The sequence below is a fragment of the Pogoniulus pusillus genome, chromosome 24 (genome assembly GCF_015220805.1).
Source record: "Pogoniulus pusillus isolate bPogPus1 chromosome 24, bPogPus1.pri, whole genome shotgun sequence".
In the NCBI taxonomy this organism is placed as follows: Eukaryota; Metazoa; Chordata; class Aves; order Piciformes; family Lybiidae; genus Pogoniulus; species Pogoniulus pusillus.
Genome location: NC_087287.1, coordinates 14,735,270 through 14,749,924, shown reverse-complemented (window position 1 = coordinate 14,749,924; position 14,655 = coordinate 14,735,270). Strand labels below are relative to the sequence as shown.

The 14,655-nt window shown below is 40.5% G+C and overlaps 1 protein-coding gene across 4 annotated transcripts in view; it reads left to right on the top strand.

Moving 5' to 3' along the window:
- Nucleotides 1–6,596, top strand: part of GALNT18 (polypeptide N-acetylgalactosaminyltransferase 18) — a 181,033-nt gene extending 174,437 nt beyond the window's left edge. For 3 of the 4 annotated variants that reach the window (XM_064163746.1, XM_064163744.1, XM_064163743.1), the window contains one exon: nt 6,118–6,596. In XM_064163746.1, coding sequence (XP_064019816.1) covers nt 6,118–6,264 — 147 coding nt within the window. In that variant the 3' untranslated portion in view covers nt 6,265–6,596. Of the gene's footprint in view, nt 1–2,920; nt 2,967–6,117 lie in introns of all 4 variants that reach the window. The other variant, XM_064163745.1, reaches the window with a different exon arrangement.
- Nucleotides 6,597–14,655: the final 8,059 nt, after the last annotated feature.

Sequence of the window (14,655 nt, the reverse complement as noted above, 5' to 3'; positions counted from 1 at the left end):
GTCATACTTGAAAGTAATACAGCTCTTTTGTCTTTAAAGGCTGACGCTCAAGCAGACCTTGAATCCTTAAAGTAGAAAGATATCCCAGCTTTCACTTCCAGCCCTCCTGCTGGGCAGAATTTTAATTATACCTTCTCTCAAATTGAAACAATAGTCTCATCATGAGTGGGCTCACTGTGGCCATCTCTGCACTTCGATTCTGGTACCATGTGAAAAAGTATAATTAACATCTTTATTTAAGTAGCATTTCAGTGCTGTCCACCTATTCAGCAATTGCTCTGTGTAACCAACCTTTCGGTGACAATTAATGGTTTCTACTACAGAATACTAGGGCTGTTTTCTAATACTAATTATGTTAGAACTGAATTGAGGGGCAGCAGTAGAATGTATTTAACTATTGATAGCTTCAGAAGTAGTCTTTTAGCTACTTTAGGTTTGTCTTCTATCTGTATTTCCATTCCATGCTCCAAACGTAATCTCTCAGTGAAGCAACACTGCTGTTGAACTAGACTCTGTACTTAAATCTTCTACAAAGAAACTTCTGCCCATGAAAAGTAAAAGCTAATTAGTTGTTTCCTTATGATAAAGTAACAGACAAACAAAATAATTAAAAGCTTGCTGTTCAAAAAGGATTTTGCTAATACCCCTTGCAATTAAAATGCCATTATTTCACAACATACAGCATGGTACACAGCCCTTGTCTCTTCTGTAAGCTAGAAGAAAGCTAATGAGTAATCAAGGCTTGCCAAGATCAACTGATGAACTCCATCTGAAATACTTCCATTTATTCTGGTGAAACAATGTTTCTGCAAATACACTGGAAGCTATCTGAAAAGAGTAGTCTTTATTGCATTTTTAAAGCTCTGAAATTCATTTTCCACACTGTACAGTGAGCAAAACTGAAAATAAGCAAGACTGGAATTATTGGTGCTTATGTAGTCTTTAAGTTTGTGAAATAGTAATGAAAATGCAGACCCTGGCCAGAGTTATTTGTGGGTTTTGTAGCACCTTCCTGTGGCTGTGGGCACGCACTGACTTCTCTGGAATTACAAATATAGCAGTGCGAGTAGGTAATAGAAGCCTGTCCATCTTTTTGGAAAAGCCATTTGCCAGATAACATTCTCCTCCTTCTTTGCATCTCTGAAGTGTAATGATAAGACAAATCCTTATGACAGAGTAGAAAACAGTCATCATCAGCCAGTGGTCTTCCTCCTATAGGTCTGTTTCTATTCCTAAAGTGCAATCTTTGATTAGAGGTGTGTGTACACATACATGTATGTGTGTGTGTTTATATGTCTCAAACTGCTGGGTTTTTTTTAAACAGCTTTTACTTTGGGAGTTTTCAGTTGTGTGCCTGCCTTCAGTTGTAGGCAGGTGGAGTCAGATACACAGTTGGCCACTGCTCCCGTAAGGGCAGAATAACCATTCAATGGGCATTCACAAGGAGGGAAGCAGCACCACAAGCTGTTTTCATTATACATCATGCTGGCTGAACAGATAGAGGCCTGGGTAAATCATGTGGTATCAGCCTGTACAGGACAAACTTGTATTGAGCATTTGAAGCCTGTACTAATGTATTTGTGTAATCAGGACCCATCTAAGCAAATTTTCATGCTCCAGAGTTTTGTTCAGCTGCCAAATGCAACACCACCCAATAAAATATAGGCTTCAGTGGCATTCTTCCTTCCAAGGCTTCTTCGAGTGTTTATAACTGTAATTATGTCAAATTATGTAAATCAGGCTTGGAGAGACTTCCATCAACTGGGTAGTGTTCAAGAAAGTTATTGTTCAGGTTATTTGTCAAGTTTTCTCTTAGGGAAATGCTTATTTTGAGAATACCTTTCTGCTAAAAAGTCTTCTAGGTGTCTGACAGTTACTTAGCTCAGTCTGACTCACCACATTTTCATTTAATCAGAACAAAATTAGACCATATAGCAAAACAGTAAGTAATCACCAGAAATTACACGAGGCAGAGAAGACAGAAGCACAGGAATTACATGGCAGTAAAATGGTCACAATTTTACTAAAACATTGATTAATTTAAACATATCAAGGAAGCTGCTCTGGCATCATGACCTATTTACTTAGTACTCAATAATTAACCTGCTCACCTCCTGTGAGCTAGTCATGGCAAGGAGCAGGCACAGCCTGCTGGCCACAGCACTCTGCTCCCCAGAGTAACTGAGTGTTTGCAGAATACAGCAGGTCAGCAGCACACCTGCATGATGGTCACTGTCCAACAGCTCAGTAAAGCTGCTATCCTTGGCACTGCCTGGTGACTAGGTTACATGGTCTGCTTGAGTGAGAGAGAGGCTCTGAAATGGAGGCCAAGGTACCTGGATAGGCAACTTCCTAGGACATCTGGGAAGTTCCTAGGACATAAGCAGAAACTGCTTATGGCCAGCCATGCTCTTCTGAACTGACTATATGATACTGTTAGGTTTGCTCTGCATACTAAGACATAGTACATTCTAAATGCTGTAAACATGTTTTTGGAGAGAATATATTGGTTTGGGGTTTTAAGAAGATTCTCGGTCTCCAGTCTAATTGCTCAGGTTTATTGATGATAGATAGAAAGGCATCTGAGACATAATGCCTGCCCTGTAAGTGAAATTCATCTCTCTATCGATGACTTGGGTGATATCAGGGCATCTAGGAAATACACCTTCAGCAGCATAACAAAGGTCAATGGAAAAAGTTTTTCTGTAATTACTCTTTATCTTGAAATGTCTTAATATAAATATGTATTGTATAGGGATAAGGCTGTAACCAGAGTGGATACACTATCACTGTGGGCTCTTGTGAGAAATGTGGCAGGTGAGGGCTCTATGGGAAAAGAGGTGTAAGAAAGGGCATTCTGCAGATCTAAAAACCTAAGATATTAATCCTTTTCAGGCTGTTTCCTATTGATTGCTTTCAGGTGGAGTGAGCTGTGTTACAATAATTCAACTTCCAGACATAGCAAGGTGAGAAGAGTTTGCATCTATAGGAGTTAGCCACTCACAACAGACCTTGAAAGGGAAAGACTGTGCAGAGCCTGTGCTCAGTGCTGTTGTGTACCCATACCCACCAGCAGACATATCTGCCTGTGATGCTGATGTTGCTTTTACATGTCACAGAATTGTGATTCTAGTCAGTGCTGGAAGTTTCCAGAGGAAATGTTTCAGTTCAGAAGTGTTCAGAGGGGATGAACTATGCTGTTCTGAGAAGCTGTAAATACAATTTATTGCTGACAGCTGTCATTTTCATATGTGTAATTTCCCAAAAATCACAGCAGGATATGTGAAAAGAGAAAAGAAACTTACTCAGTTACAGTACTCTGCAGATTGAGCAAGCTGTATATCACCATGCTTACCAGGTATTACATGATAGATAGATGTTTCATGTAGCCATATAGACAAAGAACTTACTTTGTTCCTTTGCTAAAAGCATCATTCTGAATTATTCTTGCCTATGTTTATTTTAGGACTTTAAAAGATGTGCAGTACTACTGCTAGCTAGAACCATTACCCTCAGCCACATTCCAAAGCAGTAAGGCAACAAAAGGGTGCAGACTGTGTGACAAGATTAAACTAGAGGCCTATGAAACAGGCAGAGAATGTCTGTACCAGTTTCTTGTGACTTCTTACTGAGCACGCAGGGAACAGAAATGGAGGCTAACACTATTAAACAGCAGACAGTTATCTTCTAATGTCCACTCTGAGTTTTCAACCCATACATTAGCCAAGGACAGTGTGCAAGAGGGATTAATTTCTGTAGAGCCATGTATCTAAAGGAACAGTGTTCCCCATGAACTTCTTCCATTCCAAGAGCCACAGAGTAGAAAACCAGCATCATTAATTTATCAAGCATTTGAATTTATGCTGTACTTCTAACCCCAAAGGATGCAAATACTCTCAGTATGTATTTGCAGTATAAGACAGGCTGTGCTGCTGTACAGCTACATAATTATGTAGTGCAGTCTGCCTAGCAGCTTAGAACAGAGTGATTGTGATCCTGTCAAAAGAAATACAGATTTTGATCCTGCAGGAGAAATACAAAGAAAAAAGAACATAATTGTTCAGCTGATGGAGCCAGCAGACTAGGAGGTTAAGGCCCATATTTTCAGACAGCCTATCTCATTTTTACATAACTATGTTGCCAGCTGTTCAGTTTTAACCCTCAACCACAAAAGATCACTTCCATGGGCCCCAGCTGACCCAGTGTATGGGTGCTGGTGTACAGGTGCAGTACACCCGCCCTATTTTCTTCTGTATTCAGCTAGTCTTTGCCCATCTTTAGTCAAAGATTTCCCTAGCTTGCCTGTGCTTAATATTTTAACTAAGTTGATAACTGCACAAGCTCTTATAGCTGGAGGACAAGGAACCTAAGCTTGGACACCAGAAAGTGTCAGTTATTATTTTCCCTTTTGCTCCAGTAAATTTGTCCCCACATCACGTGCAACTTAACCAGTATTCCTGTCACATGAACTGCTTTTGAAAAACAGATGTACTATTTGAGTTTTATATTTCTTGAACTATGTCTGATAAGCCTACAAACTGTTTAGTCCCATTGTCTGCAGAAGGCACTTGTTTGGGAGTACAAAATCTGAAACCATGCAGTCTTTCATTTTGAATACTTGACTTCAACTTACACATGAAAATATACATGCAAAACATGCAGAAAAAGTATTCTGCAGAAATATTAGTGTACAATACTGTGCTTTAGCAACTGATGTCAAATTTGCTTGCAGTTACCAATGCATTTAGTTGTAACCAAAAGTGCCTTCTGTAAGTTTAGTCTTGGAGTAGTTTTCTGATAGCAAGTTTTAATCTTTGCAAATTAAGTGTAAACTTTGCCAGATAGAAAGTTTGTGTGCGAACACAGCAGTAAAATGAGCTCTCAGTGGGTGCATTTCAAGGCTTTTCCAGCATATCACATTATGCAGTATTTACTCTCCTGAGGACTACATTTAAGCTCCAAAGACACTTGTACTGAATTAATTTAGAAAGATGTTAGCACATAGCCATCTTTTTTCTTCAAAACAGATACCTTATTTGCATAGTTTAGCATAGACTTTTAAACACCAAATTTACTTACAAAGAAACTATTTGTTCTAGTTCCACCTGATTTTTCATGTCCAGATAGGCTGCATCCAAAAAAATCACAGATGACAGCTGCTGCTGACAAGGTACCACATGGCATTATAGTGACAGACATGCTAAAGAATGGCCCAATCCAGAATGCTTTCTACAGATTCACTGATAAACAACAGTTATCAGGTGAAGTGGAGATTTCAGGAGATCTGAGCTCTGTTCTTGGTCCCCTCCTTTGCACTAGCAGACAAGTAAGCTTTTGGGTCTTGCATTCTTCAACTGCAAGACGGAGGGAATTATTTTTACCTTTAGTATACATCTTTTACTATGTCTGACTTCCTGGACTGCCATGATTTTCATCCCAGATACCAATTAAGCCCCATGCAGCCCACCTCTTCCCCAGTGGGGCAGAGCGAAGAATCAAAAGCAAGTAAAACACGTGGGTTGAGATCAGAACAGTAACTGAAGTAAAAATTAAATCTAACAATAGTAATTAAAAGATAACAAAAAGACTGACATAAACCTCAAGAAGACAAGTGATGCACAAGACAATTGCTGACCACCTGCTGACCCATGGTTAACCAGTCTCCCAAGCAGCAATCCACCCCTCCTGGCCAACTCCTCACTGAATTCTATCCTACATACACCCCTGGTCAAGGCCCTGGTCCTTTTTGCCTTTGGTGTTTGAGAGGTACAGCAGGGCCACCAAGCTAGGTGACTAGAGCAAACAGAATTACTTTGGCTCATGGTTCAAAAGCACGGAAGGCTAGAAACACAGAAACCCCATTTCCCAAAAAGGTAAGCAGGCAATCGAGGCTACCCTAAACCATGTCAGAGACTGAACCAGCATGTGAAAAAGGGAACCTTCACCCCAACACAGTGCTTATCTTGTCTCAAACTGAAACGTTTGTCAGAGTAGCAGTGGACTTTGTTAGACAGACATTGCAGCATCGTTCTCTAATCAATACTATCACACAGTAGGAGGCAACAAATCCACAGCTTTTAATCCAAACGCTTCTCTTTTTTTCCCCCATCTTTAAAGGGAGGTCCAATCCAGAACCGGAAATCCAAGCGATGCCTGGAATTGCAGGAGAACAACGACAATGAATTTGGATTTCAGCTCGTCCTTCAGAAATGCACTGGACAGCGCTGGTCTATAACGAATGTCCTGAAGAGCTTGTCCTCATAGCAGACTACATTTTTTACCCATTTCTTTTGCTACTGTGTAGCAAATACTGCATCGTTGCCTGCTGTACTGTATTCCTCTTGCCTCCCACCCCCCCTTGATCCTCCTCTTTTTTTCTGTCCCTTTGATTTTATTTTTTGAGTGTGTGGAAACTGGGTTTGTGGGCTGGAAAGCAAATGGTTTTATTTCACAATGATGTTTTCATGGTATTCACAGAGATATTGAATGACAGGTGAGGTGTAGGCTATCCTAAAATATTTTACAACTGTAAATAGGAAACAAATGGAGAATATTTATAACTCAAACTTTTATTGAATAAAAAAGTCCAAACACTATTATTGTCTGCTTGTCACTGTGGATTCATTTGGAATCTAAGTGGTTGTTTCATTGTTTTTCATTAATCCGAGCCTGACCTTGGTGAGCATCAGTATTCTCCAGCCTTGTGATAAAAACCCCTACCTGCACACTGGTAGCTAGTATACTAGTAGTAAGGAGGATTTTCTCCTTTCTCCTTCTAGGGAGACCTGTCTAGGTCACTGTAGTGTGCAGATATGGGGAGGAGGTGTGGTATGATGGTGCTATAAGATATGCACCCACGCACTTTGCCTCACCACTACTATCAAACAAAGCTACAGAGAGACCCCCAGGGCTCTCCAGGGATAAGAATTAATTAAAAATAATGAAAAAAAACCCAAAACAAACCCTTGGGTAGAATAGCAGCAGTTACTGCAAGGAATAAAAAATGAAACACTTCTGACATTTGTCAGTGGGCTGGCCTCTGTTTCAGGGACTGCATTTTCCTTCCAATTATTCATAGCTCTTAAACTTCCTTCTTTTTAAATGTACTGTCCCCTGGCTACCACAGACTGGCTCAGTCCAAGAGCAACAGCAAGAAGTACAAATTCCCTCTGCCTTTCTCCCAGCCTGTAATGAGGTGTGAATCCAATATCACATCACTTCATCTCAGCTAAGACTGAGATGAGGAGAGAGGAAGATGAAATAAACCAGAACACTAGAATTACTGGCCTCTTTATTTCCAGCTGCTTTTATTTGCATGTAAATTCCCTGTTCTGTTACTTATTTGTTCTTTTTATTCTGTTGTTTGTTCCCTTAACTAACAGTCATAACCTCTTTTGGAGCTGGCTGTGTGCCAAACTGTCTTTTACAGACTGGCTTCACGTTCAAAGCCAGTTAGCAGTATTGTTCCCTATGACTGTTTAATAAGTCATGTGCACATAATTATATGTATTCAACATTCTGCTATATATAGTTACCATATGTCTGCTGCTCAGAGAAGAGAAGCTGGCCCAAGAGCAAGAAAACAGTAACAGCCAATAAAGATGGACTTAACACCTGCACTTTGACTGGCTTCGGAGGACCCTCAGGCCTGTTCAAATAAAAATAGAACCCTGAAAGAGCATCAGTAAACTGAGTGTCAGGGTACCACAGCTTAACAAGATAAAGCAGATTTATTTTCACCTTGTAGAGAAAAGAGGAGGTTGCCACACAAGCAGACCAAGTGCCCCCCACACAGGAGTGTCCCAATGGGAGAAGTCTCCATACACTGCCTGCAGAGCCATTTTGAATACTCCCAAGCTCTGCCACTGACCAACTTACTTTCTCACAGGCACTCCAGATGAATGAGGAGCAAGCTGTGTGTTCAACCAGAGAAAAAGAGCCCTCATTTTAATTCACAACAAACCCCCAAGGGCTACATTCCTATCTTTTGCCTCTGTTGATAACAGCTTTCTATGCATCATGTTTTTGTTATTTTCCATCATTTTATAACTGTCCTTCTACCCAGTGAAAAGCAAGTCTCCTATCACTTGAGTTCCAAATGCTCCAGCAATGCTTACAATTAACAAAGTGATGCTACACATACTTGCCAAACATCTGTGCCAACTCTACCCACAGATCATCCTGAACAACCAGTGACAAATGACAAACTGAAAGTTCCTGCCACTTCCCTCTGAAGATCACCAAGCAGTTCTTACTCAAATCCGGAGACAAACGTTAGCATGAAAATACTGAAATGCCACGCAACCTATGGTGCCAGTACTTGTTGATAACAGACACGAGTCCTCACATAAGTCAGCACACACACAGCAGCAGTTTCATATTTATGAGGACTTAGCCTGGATCTCCCAGGTACACTTCAAGCAAGACTCAGGCAAAATCCAGAAATAATTCCTCTTCATACATGCATGTCAGTGGTGTTCAGAACCGGCACTTGTACTGTAAACTTGTACAAAAAATTTGTCTCACCAGCCACACTGGGTGCTGCAAATATCTTCCTAAACAGTTGAAAAAAAGTACAAGACCAGAACTGCAATTACAAGAATTAGAAGTTCTCCTATGGAGAGCATCTTCCAAAACAGATCTTGTGCTCTAAGTATCATCAGTATCAATTGTAACTCCTGGCAAGCACCACTTTTCTCAGCTTCTTCGTTCCCTGTTGTAGAAACGTACAGTTCAAACTTACATTGTGTTACTTTAAAGCCACATTAGGTGGCTATGCATGAGCTACATAACCCTTGCACCCACAGCTGAATGAAGGTGAATTCCACACATGCCACCTCCATTTTTCCCATCTGTGTATATTGTGCCTAGGCCTCTTACTGATACGATTTCTTTGTATTTATCAGTTGGAGATCAAGCCTCTCTGCTCCCAGATCTGATAGCATTTACAGAAATATTCAAGATGATACTTCAGACTTGAAGCAGTTCATATGTAAACCACTGTCTGATTCCCTAGCACATCTTGCCTACTTGGTCTTGCAATCAATAACTACTGTCTAGGATGGAAATTTAAATAATTCTGCAGGTATTAAATCCTTGACTGAAGTTTCTTGGGAGAGATTAAATTATATGAAGCTTTCATCATCCTAAAAGATCTGAAAAAGCATTGTGTATCTAAGCTCACAGAAGTCAGAGTTTACTGATGCAGTTTCAGAAGCCTGTCTATTCACTTAGATTTCAGATTGTTTAAAGATATCATTTACTTCATGGAAAACATTCTCATGCCCTTTTGTGAAAGATTAATATTGTCAGATAATCAAATTAGCTTAAGAGTCATCATCTTTTCTTCTGTGTCAGTTTCTGTGGGAGCACAGGCTGTACAGCAGGAACATGGCTATTAAACCCCAACTTCCGATTATTAATTGAATCATGGCCTATTGATCCATACCTTTCTTTTACCTCAGTACAATGTCTGGCACTGTTATGAGACACTGTAGACTCAGCAGACTATTAAAGATTACTACATGAGTCAGAGGTATAGGAAAATCGCATTTTCCATCAGATTTGCTGACAAGTGACACCTCACTTCCCCACAGAACACTGTCTGGTACATATATAAGATTGAAGCTTTTTGAAGTGATCAGCTGTGCCAAGGTTCAATTGTCTCTTAAAATCATGGCTGCTCATTTGCCTTTTTGTTAGTGAGACTGATGGAAGGAAGCTGTAGGAGTGTAATCTGCCAGCAATTCTCTTTATATTTAGGCATGGCTGGCGCTGCACAGAAGGAACAGGACAGAGTATGGGGACACAAACTCAAGTTGCTCCATGGTGCAACTCCTAGGATTCCTCTGGATGCAACTACATTTTTTTGTGTGTTTGAATAATGCTGCACATTTTGCTCTTCAATTTCCTTCATCAGTTGATCTTTCCAGATTAAAGTAGAAGCATGCCAGCCTTCATTAATTGTGTCCTGCTTCTTGTGCTGAAGGAACATCAATTTGAGCTTAACAGTTCTTTGTATTTAAACACTGAAGAACAAGAGAATTGAAGCCTCCTCAAAATTATGGTTTACTCAAAGCCAAACTTTACAGCTCAGCATACTCTTTGTTTTTTCCTTCAGCTATGTACAAAGATCCATCGTGTACAGGATGTACAGGAGTGAGCATTTTCTATGTTCTCTAGCTTCTTCAGTACATCACTTAGTGGGTTCTGTATACTTGGCCACAACTTTTCTCCTTTGTACTACAGAGATGTTGTTACCATGGGATGAGCAAGAGCTCTGCTTGCAGTCCAGAGTTCACCTTTCCCTTCTAGAACTTTCAAGATAATGGGTACTGTGACTGCTCATTTGTGAAAAAGTTTGCATCCGGCTCCCAAACCAGTGTGTATCATCAGAGACCACTCTCTAGTTCTTCAATCCAATAGAAAAATTTGGACTGTGCACAGCATACAGTAGCAGACACACATAGTTGGCATTTTATCATCTGTATAAAAGTGGTACTGACAGGATGGGTGTGCCTTCAAAGTGATCTAGAACCTCTCATCTATGTAAAAACAGAATGTAAGAGTTGGAATTCAGAGAACCAACAAGATTACTTTATTGTGCTGTCACAAACGTCCCTTTGGAGCTAACAGGTTAAGAAGCAAAGCATAATTGTAGATATTGATGACTTAATAATTACCCTAGCAGAGATGCAGTTATAGAATGAAGGTGCAGAAAAACAACATGGAAGAGAAAAAGAAAAGACTGCTCAGACAGCTTGTGCTTGCCTAAAGCTAGTTTCTTTCCTGCAAAAAAAACCAGCACAAAGCCATGTACGGCAAGACAGCCTTGTGCTGCTATTTGTATAGCTGTTGAACCTCTGCAACTTACACATTTTCCACCCTTCCTCCAGTCACAACCCATCACAACATAGCTGCTGATGCTAGATGCTTTTCCACATTGCACCCACCACAGAATAGCACCTGTATTACCCTTGCTTGCAAAAACTGAGCTGAAATCCCTCTGGCTTGGTGTGTGCCAAGAGCTGCCAGTGAGATTGTAATGGTTTATGTGACACTTTTCTGACCTCTTCAGGTGCTCTGTTGTTACAATGATAATAAGCACAACAGAAGTACTGCAAAACAAACTCAAAAACTAAAAAAAGCAAGCAACCAATGGAAACAACTGAGGAAAGAAATCAGTCCAAGGCACACCCTGAAGCCAAACACACACACAGAGGTTTTACAGGTAAGCTGCAGACAAATGGCCAAATGCAAACCTAATTTCACAACTAGAAGGTATGGCACTTGAGGGAGTATCCACAGCGGTAATACAAACATTGCTGCAGAGTGTTCTTAAATTGCCCATTAAGCAAGCAGGCAACAGTTTCTGTCTGACTCTTGTCAGATATTTGGATAGGGCCTCTGGACACTTCGTAAATGACACATATCACACTACCCTGGGAGCAGCACCAAGATTGGCTACCAAGATTGACATGCAAAACCATCTGGCTGTACTTTCAGCCAGGCCTTCTGGGTGCCAAGGGGTTTGGAAATTGTCTTCTGATCCTATGTCTATCTGTGTGCAATCTGTCTGCATTTACGGGCAGCCTTTGCTTCCCTATCCCCTAAGGAAGGGGGAGGTTAACTTGAAAACACATTACTAGAATCTTTATCTCACTCTCAGTCTCCCAATCTATCAGTCACATTCACTTGAGCGAAAGAGCTTTCTTGCCCCTCCCAAACAGTACAGCAGAAATACCAATAGAGACACTGCCATAGTTGCCATAACGACTGTTTTCAACTGCAACTGTAATAGGGAATAGGTTTTTTTGTCCATAGACTAACAATATCTTTGTTATTGCTAAGCAGACCTTTGTAAAGAGATGAACTCTTTCAAAGCTGTACTCTTGAGCACATATTTTAGACCTGCAAACATAAAACAGGGGTGCCCTTTGCTGTTCAGCAAAACCAGCAATTGTCACCGATAACTTGAAGTCTTGCTGTATGGTTCTCCAACTTCCAGCCCATATATTTACATAGACCCCAAGAATTTTTTCAGTAAATGAAATTTGGCTCTATTGAAACAGACATAGCATCAATCGGTTGGTAGGAAAGCAGTGCTGTACTTCACGGCTCTCTTGAGTCCATTTTTGTCTTCTACATAAGTATCAGTGACCAGTGCTACCACAAAGCAACACCGACAATCACAGATCAAAGTGTTTATCTCATCATCCACTAGACAATAAAAAGGGGTCTGGGACTGAATTTTGCTTTATGTTGTAATTTTTAAAGACAACTTCCAGAGATTCAGTTGTCCCCAGTCCACTCTATACAAAGAGGGAATTCTATTGCAGCAGCTGTTTTGGCCTGAAACAGGAATATAGTGTATCTTATTTATATATATATTTACATATAGTAATTAGCAACTGCTGTATACAGGGCAGTATTTGCATATGCATTTGAAGAGGCAGCAATACAATGTGCATGAACCATTGCTTTCTACAAACTCTTTGAGTCAGTTGCCAGTCTAATGGAAACTGATAACCTAATGGAAGGATCCTTAGCTTGTCTGTCTTTAGTTTGTATGCTTTCCAGCATGCACTGACAGGCCAGCTTGCTTCTGCTACTGCCTTCTACATCAAGGGCACTTCATAAATGCTGTTCTGTGAGCTCTTTCTATTCATCATCCCCAGCTACTCGCATCTAAACACTCCTCTGTAGAAATGCATTCAGGTCAGATAGGTTACCACACCTAATTCCAGTTATTTACACCACATCTTTGTCAATAAACAATACACAAGTGGTTGTTCAGAGTTTTCTAAAGACAGCCTGGGCAAGAACCCAGGACAGACACAAGGATTCGGTCTCTTAACGGCGTTATATAATGATGCTGAGGGAGGTGGTGGAAGTCATCGTCCCTGGAGGTCACAGAATCAATAGAATCAACCAGGATGGAAGAGACCTCCAAGATCATCCAGTCCAACCCAGCACCCAGTCGTAGCCAACCAACCAGACCATGGCACTAAGTGCCTCATCCAGGCTTTCCCTGAACAACTCCAGGGATGGGGACTCCACCACCTCCCTGGGCAGCCCATTTCAATGGCAAATCACTCTCTCTATGAAGAACTTTCTCCTAACATCCGGCCTATACCTCCTCTGGCACAACTTGAGACTGTGTCCTCTTGTTCTGTTGCTGGTTGCCTGGGACAAAAGACCAACCCCCACCTGGCTACAATCTCCTGTTTCAGGTAGTTGTAGACAGCAATGAGGTCAGCCCTGAGCCTCTTCTTTTCCAGGCTAAACACCCCCATCTCCCTCAGCCTCTCTGCACAGGGCTGTGCTTCAGGCCCCTCACCACCTTCATCGCCCTTCTCTGGACACGTTCCAGTATCTCAACATCTCTCTTGAACTGGGGGGCCCAGAACTGGACACAGTACTCAAGGTGTTCAAAAAAAGACTGGATGAGGCACTTAGCGCCATGGTCTAGTTGATTGGACAGGGCTGGGTGATAGGTTGGACTGGATGATTTTGGAGGTCTCTTCCAACATGGCTGATTCTATGATTCTATGTTATCTAATTAGAAGACCAAGCACTATAGCTATTTGAACTTATAATCATTTGCCTTTTCTAGAATGGATACCTTGTAATTGCTGATCATTTGGTTAAAGCAGCAATTCCAGAGAAATATTGAACTTAATTTTATATTATTATAATGATGCATTTACACCTGCCAGAGATTAAACAATAGAAAGGACACATAGCAGTGCTTCAGTCAAGAGACTGGAAATAGAAGAAAAAAAGGAGGAAATAAAAAAGTGCTGTTAATCTTCTTCTCTAACTTTGAGACCATTGACTAAATAGCAGTTATTATATGACACATGTTTTAAAGTATTTACTGAGAGTTCAAAACAAATGAAAGTACATCTTAATGTCAAGTCATATTGTTCCAAATTCCTTCTAAGGCCTCAGCAAATACAGGTACTCAAGCCAGAGTGAAAACAAACTCAGAACTCCTGCAACTATTGGTATATAAAAATTATTAGCCTGCAAGGACTTAGAGGGAAGTTTGTAAAGAAAAAGTCAGAAAATTTATGTTAAATCATTAGCAAATGAAAATGTTGGACTAGTTCAAATGAGGTGTGTAATTTGATTAATTAGTTGATTAAACACTGAATCCTGCCCTGACACAGGTTTTGCTTAATAGATGCTCATCTTTCTGTAAAGAAAAATGTCTCTGCTGCACCTGGTTATTTTTTCAAGCTTCAGCTTCACCATAAATTTAGCAGGTAGAGAACTATAGACTGTAATTCCTGCAGATGTGACTGGGTATGTTCTCTGAAGCTTTATAAAGCTAGAGTCACTACTCAAATATAGCTGGAGGATAAGGTGTTTCCTCTTTTATCAGCTGTTAAGACTACTCACACTAAAGCAGCAGCAATTACATTAAATAGCCTTCTTTCTGCAGAAATAAAAGTCTATTTTCTCCACGCTTCAAGGGACTGACTTTCTTAACACCGTCTTAAAGTAGTCTTACAAGGGTTTTCTCCTCTTCAGTGTTTTGCCACACTGTTTCCAAGTTACTGCAATGGAACCATATTTCATGAAGAAAAATTAAAGCTACTGCTACCACCATCTCACTAACCCATAGATGTCTGGTGCAGCACTTTATCA